This window comes from Rhincodon typus, chromosome 37, assembly GCF_021869965.1.
Source record: "Rhincodon typus isolate 14 chromosome 37, sRhiTyp1.1, whole genome shotgun sequence".
Lineage (NCBI taxonomy): Eukaryota > Metazoa > Chordata > Chondrichthyes > Orectolobiformes > Rhincodontidae > Rhincodon > Rhincodon typus.
Window position 1 is genome coordinate 164,533 of NC_063368.1, and position 10,809 is coordinate 175,341.

At 44.1% G+C, this 10,809-nt stretch overlaps 1 protein-coding gene across 2 annotated transcripts in view; it reads right to left on the bottom strand.

Moving 5' to 3' along the window:
* The window catches only part of LOC109919070 (NACHT, LRR and PYD domains-containing protein 3-like), a 148,919-nt gene extending 138,603 nt beyond the window's left edge, over positions 1-10,316 (bottom strand). For both annotated transcript variants that reach the window (XM_048617307.1, XM_048617308.1), the window contains exon 1: positions 9,959-10,316. Coding sequence is in view for 1 of the 2 variants with exons in the window: in XM_048617308.1 (XP_048473265.1) it covers positions 9,959-9,968 (10 nt within the window). In the remaining variant the exon portion in view is untranslated. The remainder of the gene's footprint in view (positions 1-9,958) is intronic.
* Positions 10,317-10,809: the final 493 nt, after the last annotated feature.

Consider the following 10,809-nt stretch of genomic DNA (forward strand, 5'->3'; position numbering starts at 1 on the left):
TCCAGATATCTTTTAAATGTTGTAATTGTACCAACCTCCACCACTTCCTCAAGCAGATCATTCCGTACTCATTCCATAATTTTTTCCTGAAGAAGGGTCTAGGCCTGAAACGTCAGCCTTCCTGCTCCTCTGATGCTGCTTGGCCTGCTGTGTTCATCCAGCTCTACACCTTGTTATCTCAGATTCTCCAGTATCTGCAGTTCCTACTATCTCTGAAGAAATCAAGGGGCTGGATTGTGAAGGAATCATCAAGCGAGTAAAGTTTGACGAGTAAAGAATGGACAGTACCAGTCATTAAAATTCTGAAGTCTGACGGCTCGGTTTGCCTTTGTGGGCATTTTAAGCAAATAGTAAAGCACTTCTCGCAGCTGGATAAATATCCAACCCATTGTCTCTGTCTGCTCCTGCCCAATGAACTTAACTCTGCTTATCTCGACTCTATTTTCTCCCCCCAGTCCAGAAACTCCCCACCTACATCCGGGACACCACCCACGCCCTCCACCTCCTCCATGACTTCTAATTCCAACACCTCATTTTCACTATTGACGTCCAATCCCTGTATACTTGCATTCCCCATGCAGATGGCCTAAAAGCCCTCTGCTTCTTCCTCTCCCTCAGGCCCATCCAGTCCCCCTCCTCTGACACCCTTATCCGCTTAACCGAACTCGTCCTCACCCTTAACTTCTCCTTCAATTCCGCCGACTTCCTACAGACTAATGGGGTGGCCATGGAAACCCATATGGGCCCAAGCTATGCTTACCTCTTTGTAGGATACGTGGAACAGTCCCTCTTCCGCAGCTACACCGGCACTATCCTCCACCTCTCCCTCCAGTACATCGATGACTGTATCAGTGCTGGCTCGTGTTCCCATGAGGAGATCGAACAGTTCATCAACTTTACTAATACCTTCCACCCCAACCTCAAGTTCACCTGGACCATCTCTGATACCTGTCTCTCCTTCCTGGACCTCTCTGTTTCCATCTCTGGTGACCACCTTGAAACTGATATCTATTTCAAGCCCACCAACTGCCACAGCTACCTAGACTACACCTTCTCTCACCCACCTTCCTGCAAGAATGCGATCCCCTACTCCCAATTCCTCTGCCTCCGCCATATCTGCTCCCAAGATGAGGCGTTCCACTCCAGATGTCCTTGTGTTTCAAGGACCGCAATTCTCCCCCCGCAGTACCCTCCCCCCACCATGGTTGAAAACGCCCTCAACCGCACCTCTGCCCTCACACCCCTTCCCCACAATAAAAACAAAGACAGAATCTCCCTTGTCCTCACATATCACCCCATTAACCTCCATATTCAATGCACCATTCTCCGCCACTTCCGCCACCTGCAAACTGACTCCACGACGAAGGATATATTTCCCTCCTCACCCTTATCTGCCTTCCGGAGGGACTGCTGTCTCTGCAACTCCCTTATCCGCTCCACACTCCCCACTAGCCCCACCACCCCCGGCACCTTTCCCTGCAACTGCCTGGAGGTGCTACACCTGTCCCTACACCTACCCCTCACCTCCATCCCAGGCCCCAAAAAAACCTTCCACATCAGACAGATGTTCACCTGCACATCTGCTAATGTGGTCTATTGTATCCGCTGTTCCCGATGTGGCCTCATCTACATCGGTGAGACCAAGCGGAAGTTCGGAGACCGCTTTGTAGAGCACCTACGCTCGGTTCGTGACAAACGATAACACCTTCCAGTTGTGAACCACTTCAACTACCCCTCCCACTCCTTGGACGTCATGTCCATCCTGGGCCTCCTCCAGTGTCACAACGATGCCACACGGAAACTGGAGGAGCAGCACCTCATATTCCACCTTGGGAGCCTACAACCCAAAGGCCTCAATGTAGACTTTACTAGCTTCAAAATCGCCCCAATCCCAGCTTCATCCCAAGACCAGACCCCTCTCATCCCCGCCTCCCTGACCTGTCCATCTTCTCTCCCACCTATCCACTCCTCCCGCCTCACTGACCAATCCCCACCACTACCTACCTGCACTCACCTATCACCATCCCATCTACCTTCCCCAGCCCAACACCCCCCTCTATTTATTTCAGAGCCCCCTTCCCCTCCTCCATTTCTGAAGAAGGGTCCTGACCCGAAACATCAGCTTTCCTGCTCCTCTGATGTTGCCTGGCCTGCTGTGTTCCTCCAGCTCCACACTGTGTTATCTCAGACTCCAGCATCGGCAGTTCTTACTATCTCATTCTGATAAGCCTGTTTTGCAACCTCTCTAAAGCCCCACGTCCTTCCTATAGTGTGGTGATCAGAACTGCACACAGTACCCAAATGTGGCCTAACTAAAGTTTTACACAGCTGCAACATGACTTGTCAACTTTTATACTGAATTCCCTGACAAATGAAGGTAAGCATGCCATAGGCTTTTAGCACCTTAACTACTTGCATTGCCACTTTTAGGGACCTGTGGTCTAGCTATAGACCCCAAGATCCCTGTGTATATCAATGCTCATAAGGATCCTACTATTTACTGCATTCTTCTGCTTGCATTTGACTTCCCAAAATGCATCACCTCACTCTTGTCCTGATTAAATTCCATTTGCCATTTCACCGCCCAACTTTCCAGCTGGTATATCTTGCTGCATCCTTTGATAACCTTCCTCACTATCCAAAACTCCATCAACTTCTGAGTCATCTGCAAACTTACTAAAATCAAACCGCTGACATTTTCATCCAGATAAGTTATATAACTAAGAAACAACAGAGGTCCTAGCACGGATCCTTGTGGAACACCACTGGTCACAGACCTTGAGTCAGAAAAGCACCCCTCCATAACTTCCCTCTGTTTCTGTGACCAAACCAATTTTGCATCCAACTTGACAACTCACCATGGATTCCATGTGACCTAGTCTTCTGAATTAAGCAGCACGGTAGCTCAGTGGTTAGCACTGCTGCCTCATAGCACCAGGGACCCAGGTTCAATGAGACCATTAGATTGTAGACTCCCAAGGCGGAATATGAGGTGCTGCTCCTCCAGTTTCCGGGTGGCATCGTTGTGACACTGGAGGAGGCCCAGGATGGACATGACGCCCAAGGAGTAGGAGGGGCTCCTCGGGCAACTGTCTGTGTGGAGTTTGCACATTCTCCCCATGCCTGCATGGGTTTCCTCCGGGTGCTCCGGTTTCCTCCCACAGTCCAAAGATGTGCAGGTTAGGTGGATTGGCCATGCTAAATTGCCCAAGTGTTCAGGGATGTGTAGATTAGGTGGGTTATAGGGGAATGTGTCTGGGTGGGATGCTCCAAGGGTCGGTGTGGACCTTTTGGGCCAAAGGGCCTGTTTCCACACTGTGGGGATTCTACGATCTATGAACGAGACTAACTTGACAAATGCTTTAGTAAAATCAGTGTAGACAATGTCCACTGCCTTACCCTCCTCAATCATTTTCATCACTTCGAAAAATTCAGTCATGTTTGTGAGACAAGACCTCCCCTACATAAAACCATGCTGACTAATCCTAATAAGTCCATTCTTCTTAAATGTGAGTGATCCTGTCTCAAAGAATCTTCTCCAATATTTCCCTGCTGTAAGGCTCACCAGCCTATAATTTTCTGGCCTATTCCTATTGCCCAACAACATTGGCTTTTCACCTGCACTTCACATAATCTAGTTTACTGCATTCGCCGCTCACAATGTGGTCTCCTCAACATTAGGAAAATGAAGCATATACTGGGTGACCGCTTCGCAGAACACCTACGTTCTGCCTGTATAAATGACCCTAAGCTTCCAGTTGCCTGCCACTTTAACACATCACCTGTTCCCTGGCCAACCTCTCTATCTCAGGCTTGCTGCAGTACTCCAGCAAAGCTCAGTGCAAGCTGGAAGAACAACACCTCATTTTCCACTTGAGGAGCCTGGGCTCAATATCGAATTCAATAATTTTAGGGCCCGAACTCCCCATGCCCTAGCCCTCAACCCTATGCACCAGGCCTTGTTATCACACAAGCTACCATTATACACTACCTATTGTTAGCCACTAACAGCTATTCGCTCTCCTAGCACATCAGGCCCTGGGGACTCCTCTAACTTGTTTTTGAAGACACTCAACATCTCCTCCTTCTTAACATCAACATGGCCTAGAATATCAACATACTTTTTCCTAATCTTACCATTATCCATGTCCCTCACTTCGGTGAATACCGATGCGAGGTACTCATTAAGGACCTCACTCACTTCCTCTGGCTCCGTGTGTAAATTCCTTCCTGATGCAGGAACTGTTTCTTCCAAGCCACTCTATCCAGGCCATTCATGATTTTGAAAACCTCTATCAAATCACTTCTCAGCCTTCTCCTGTCCAAAGAGAACTGTTGTGACTTCTGCAATCTGTCCTTATAAGTGAAGTTCCTCATCTATGGAACCATTCTTACCAACCTCTTCTGCATTTTCTCTGATGCATTCATTTCCTTCCTATAATGTGGTGTTCAGAACTTTTTATACAAAGTAAAATTCAACTTCCAGCTCTTGTAATGTATGCCCCTATTAATAAAGACAAGAGCACTTATACTTTGATAACAAGGTGTAGAGCTGGATGAACACAGCAGGCCAAGCAGCATCAGAGGAGCAGGAAAGCGAATGTTTTGGACCAAAACCCTTCATCAGAACTGGGGAGGGGAAGGGAGCCCAGATGTAAGTAGAGGGAGGGGAGTGGGGCTGGGGTAGAGGGTGAGGGGGTTTGCAGGGAAGGGAGGTGGAACGGTAATAGGTGGATGTAGGTAGAGGTTTATTGTGATTGGTCTGTGGGAAGTGTGGAGCGGATAGGTGAGTAGGAAGATAGACAGGTTAGGTCAGTTCAGGGAAGCAAGGAGGAGGGGGAGGGCTGGACCAAGCCTTGTCTCATGTCCATCATGCCGCCCCTCAGCTTTCTGACCCACATACCACAATCAGTGAAGATAGGTAACTGCACCTCCTCTACATTAATACTCAACACTGGAGCCCCACAGGGATGCATCCTCAGCTCCCTATCGTGCTCCCTGTACATCTGTGACTGCATTGCCAAGTTCCGAATGAATGCCATCTACAAATTCTGTGATGACACCACCGTAGTAGGATGGATATTGAACAATGATGAGTCAAAATACAGAAGGGAGATAGAGAGCTTGGTGACGTGGAATAATGAGAACAACTACTCTCAATGTTGGCAAAACTAAAGTACTGGTCATCAACTTCAGAAGGAAAGGAGGAGAACACGTTCCCATCTACATCAATGGAACTGAGGTTGAGAGGGTAGAGAGCGTCAAGTTCGTCAGAGTGACAACAATCGACAACTTGTCCCAGGCCTTCCATGTAGATGCAACAGTCAAGAGTGCACAACAATGCCTCTTCTTCCTCAGGTGGCTCAGGAAATTTGGCATGTCCATAGGGTCCCTCGCCAACTACTACAGATGCACCATTGAAAGCAAACTGTCTGGGTGCATAATGGCCTGGTATGGCAACTGCTTTGCCTAGGACCGTAAGAAACTGCAGAAGATGGTGTGCATAGCCCAGACCACCACTGAAACCAACCCCTATCCATGGACTCCATTTACACAGCTCGCTGTCACAGAAAGGCTGCCAACATCATCAAAGACCCATCGCACCCGGGTAATGATCTCTCACAACTGCTTCCATCAGGCAGAAGATACAGAAGCCTGAACACACATCAACAGGTTCAGGAACAGCTTCTATCCGGCCATTATTTGACTGATTAATGGACTCTCTACCCTCAAATAATGCTGATCTGGCTAACGTTGATCTTGCCTAGCACACACCCTGTGCAATTTAACCTGTATGCCTCTGTCTAAGTCTTTTTGAACTGTAAATCCTTGCTTACTACAATCTGTCTGTACTGCTCGTAAACAGAGCTTTTCATTGTACTTTGGTACGCGTGACAATAAATCAATCAATTAATCAATCAGATTGGAACTTTACTCATTTTAAATGCTGAGAGCGTTTCCCTTCATGTCTCAGAATAAAGGGGTGCTAGTTTAAGACTGACATTAGGAGGAATTTCTTCTCTCAGAGGGTTGAGAGTTTTTGGAACTCCTTGCAACACAGAGCTGTGGGGGCTTAGATTTAAGTCTTAAATAGATAGCTTCTTGATTAGTCAGGGAATCAAGGGTTATGAAGAAAAGGGCAGGAAAGTGGACACGTGAAATGGTGGATCAGCTATTATTCTATTAAAAGGCAGAGCAGGCTTGAGCATGTAACGGTCTACACCTGTTCCTATTTCTTATGGTTTTAAATGACTATTTAAAATTTGTTTCAGAACATAAAAACAGGAGTAGGTTATTTAACTTGTTGAGCCTGCTCCAGCTTTCAATAAAATCATTGTTGAGCATCCAGTTCAATGCCCATTCCCACATTGCACCTAAATCAAATAATGTTATTGGTATTTAGATATCTCCCAATCTCTACTTTAAGCATAATTGACTCAGCTTCCATCATTCTCTGAGGTAGAGAATTTTGAAGATTCACAATTCCTCGTGTTAAAGAAATCTTTCCCTCATCTCAGTAGTTTCCTGCTTATTTTGAAACTCTGTACCCTATTCTAGATTCCCTAACCAGAGGAAACATCTTAGCTGAATCTATCCAGTCTATACCTTTTAAGTATTTTGTAAGTTTCAATGAGATCATCTCTCATTCTTTGAAATTCTAGAGCATGCAAACCCAGTTTGCTGAATCTGTTTTCATGCAACAGTTCTGACATGCTGGCAACAAATCTAGTAAAACTTCATTGCATTCTCTCTGTGGCATTAACATTCTTCTTGAGGTAAAGGAATTCAAACTCAGATTCAGTCTAATTAATGTTTTATACAATTGAATCAAAACTTTGCTACGCTCAAATCCTTTTGTGTTATAGACTAACATACTGTTAGCCTTCCTAATTGCCTGCATGTTAGATTTCAATGACATATTGACTAGGACATCCAAATCTTTTGTACTGTTTCGAACTTCTTACCAGTTTAGAAATTCTCAGCACATCTGTTCTTCCTATTAAAGCAGATAGCCTCACATTTTTCTGTGTTACATTCCACCTGCCACGTTCTAGCCCATTCCAGATCCTCTGCTTTGTCCTGGGTCTTACACTCGCTGCAATATGTTGTATTGTGCTGCAAAACTGGAAAGAGATTGGGTGCTCAACATCTCAAGCATCAATTTCAGAGTCTCTCCAACATGTTAGTACCTTACCATTTACATATTTGAGTATTAACCCTTAACTCCAAATTGAACGATGTAATTGCACACTTTGTTTCTTATCTCTCGCCAAATGGATTCTGGGATTTTCTCCTGTACCTTTTCTATGGTATTCATACAGTTATTTTCTCCATTACTCTGTTTCTTTCTATGTAGACAGTACCTGACCAGATGAGTATTTCCAGCATTTTCTGTTTTTATTTCAGATTTCTAGAATCTGCCAAGTTTTGCTGTTGTGTTGTTCCAGATACACCTTATTACTTAGATTTCACAGTCATTGGGTCGGGTGCTATAAGCTGAATTACACTCTACAACTGACATCTTACATTTCAGTGAACTCAGTCTACATTTGGAAATGTATTCAAATAATAGCTGCAGCATATTTTGGAATCCTGTGAAATCCCATTCTACCCCACTGTCCCAGTTCCCTTTTGACAGATGTGACTGCTTTCACCAGTCCTTGAGCCAGTGCATTCTGGTACATAACTTAAAAAGAAGCTCTTCAACTCACCAACAGTCCTTTTGCAGATTCTTTTATCTAAAGCCTGCACGCTGTTTCAGTCCTTAGTGTTTGCTATGGTTCAGTTAATAAGCACTCTTGTCAGAAAATTATAGATATATACACCCAACAGTAAGATTAGTATCACAGAAATCTAGGCTAACAATCTAGTTCAGCACAGTAGGAGGCATTTTCATTCAGATGTGATGTTAACTAAAATCAAATCTGCCCTCATTTGATTTGATTTATTGTAGTCACGTGTACCTAAGTACAATGAAAAGCTTTGTTTGCGAGCAGTACAGGCAGATCATAGTAAGCAAGGGCATGCAGGTCATAGGGTGCTTAGATAGAGTGAGACAGACAGGTTACACTGCACAGGAGGTGCACAAAGCAAGATCAACATTAACAAGATCAACATTATTTGATGGTAGCGAGTCCATTGAGCAGTCTAATAACAGGTGGAAAAAACATGTTCTTGAACCTGTTCGTGCCTGTGTTCAAGCTTCTGTCTCTTCTGCCTATGGAAAAGATTGTAGGAGAGCATTACAAGGGGTGCAATGGGTCTTTGTTGATGTTTGCAGCCTTTCCGCAGCAACGAGAAATGTAAATGGAGTCCATGGATGGGAGGTTGGCTTCCGTGATGCTCTGGGCTGTGCGCACAACCTTCTGTACCTTCTTATAGTCCTGGGCAGGGCCATTATGCACCTGGATAGTATGCTTTCTATGGTGCATTTGGAAGAAGTTGGTGAGCATCCTTATGGACATCACCAAATTTCCTAAGCTGCCTGAGGAAGAAGAGGTGTTGTTGTGCCTTCTTGGCCGTTGCATCTACGTGGGAAGTCCAGGACAGGTTGTTGGTTATCGTCACTCCTGGGAACTTGACGCTGTCAAACTCCGCTCTGTTGATGCAGATGGGGGTGTGTTCTGCTCCTTTCTTTCTGAAGTCAATGATCAGTTCTTTTGTTTTGCTGATATTGAGAGAGAGATTGTTATCATTGTACCACAATGCCAAGCCCTCTATCTCCTCTCTGTATTCTAACTCATCATTGTTCAATATCAGTCCTACCATGGTGGTGTCATCAGCAAACTTGTAGATGGCGTTTGTTCGAAATTTGGCTACACGTTTGTAGGTATACAGGGAGTATGGTAGTACACCATCACAGGTGAACATAGAAGATTCCCACGTTACTCCTTTGAAGAACAGCAGGGGAGTTAGCCTCTGTTAATTAGTCCTCAATGCATGACCCAAAAACAGATTGTCAGGTCTTTACTACATTGCTGCTCGTGGGAGCTTGCTCTGCACTAACTGGATGTTATGTTTCCAAAATTGTAATAGAGATTGCACTTAATTTTATTGGCTGTAAAATGTCTTCCTCAACACGAGGGCATACCTGAGAAATTCTTTTTATGTTTCCTTTTTTTTCTCGTTTTAAAATCAAACTCAGTGTTGAATCACAGATCAACCATGACCCTGGCGGTGGAACAGGCCTAAGGAGTTAAGTGGTTTTCTCGTCATTCATCTTCCTATGCTGCAGTGTTTCAGGTCGTCATTTTGGAACTCTTTTTTTGTTCTTGTATGAGATGTTGGTGTCATTAGCAAGGCCAGCATTTGGTTGACCATCCCTAGCTGTCCTTGATCTGACTCGTTCTTTAGGTCACTTAAGAGAAGAATTACAAGTCAACCACATTGTTGTTGGTCTGTAGTCATATGTAGACCAGGCCAGGTAAGACAGCAGATTTCCTTCTCTAAATGGCACAAATGAGCCAGATGGGATTTTACGACAATGGTTGCGTGATTTCTCACCACCACCATGGTTCATATTCACTACAAGGGGTTAAAACCCCAGAAGCAAGTGTCACTGTTTGTGGGGTGTAACTAAGTTCCAGGTCTCAGATATAAATGCAGTTGGAAGGACAATCTGTGGTTTTTTGCAAACTATTCTCCCCTGCCGCTATCTTATCTGCATGACATGTCACTTAGTTTTAGATCAGGGTGAATGGAAGAGCGGAAATAAACAAGAAAACAAGGACAACGTTGGTCAAAGGATAAATATCAAAAATACATACATAAAGCCTAAAAATATTTGTACACTGCTTATTTTAGGTCATTTTTGGTAAGTAAAGAATAATTGCTATGTCTATGATGATTTTCATTGAGAATGACATGAAGGAGAATATTCTAACAAGGACTAATATGGTCCTGTTAAATAATGGTCCCAATTAAACAGAAGTAATACTAAATATAAACATCTACGTACCTACATGCATCTTTCAGTTGCTTCCATCAAGTCTGTCCAAAGATTTAAACACCATTGAAATAACAATTGTTAATCATCCACGTTTCCTCTGTATTAAGTCAAACCTGAAATCTTAACTCTGTCTCAGGCCAAAGATCTGCCATGCATTTCCAGCATTTTCTGCTTTCATTCCATGTTCATTTTACCTCTTAATTGTACATCAGCAGAAATCCATTCAGGAAACGGTGTTGAAACATCCACTGGCTCTGTATGTGAACTAATAAAACTTGATAATTTCCTTTTCAAAATTTCATTCCCAGCAGAAGTGGACTAAGCTGTCCTTCTAAATTCCCAGTTGCCCTTGTTGAGGGTCTTCGAGTGTTCATACTTCCTCTCTGTATTTCCAATGAATCACATGGTTTCTGTAGCATTGCTTCATCCAAATAGCAGAAGTCAAATGACGCAACTTTTCCTGATCATCATTGTGGCTGGAAACTGCTTTTAACCCTGCACTACATTTAATCATTGTACTAGTTTTGGTAGGAAGAAATAAAAATAAGCATATTTTCTAAATGGTGAGAAATTGCTGAAGCTCTGAGGTACAGAAGGATGTGGGTGCCCTAATGCATGAATTGCAAAAATCTAGGCAATATTCAGGTACAGCAAGGAATCAGAAAAGCCAACAGAATGTTATCATTTATTGTGAAGGGAACTGAATCTAAAACTATAGATAAAGCTTATGCTTCAGTGACACAGGGCATTGATGAGACCACATCCAGATTCTGCAAACAGTTTGAATCTCCTTATTAAAGGATGGATGTAGATGAGTTGGAAGCAGTTCAGATAACGTCTACCAGTATTATGATCCCTTT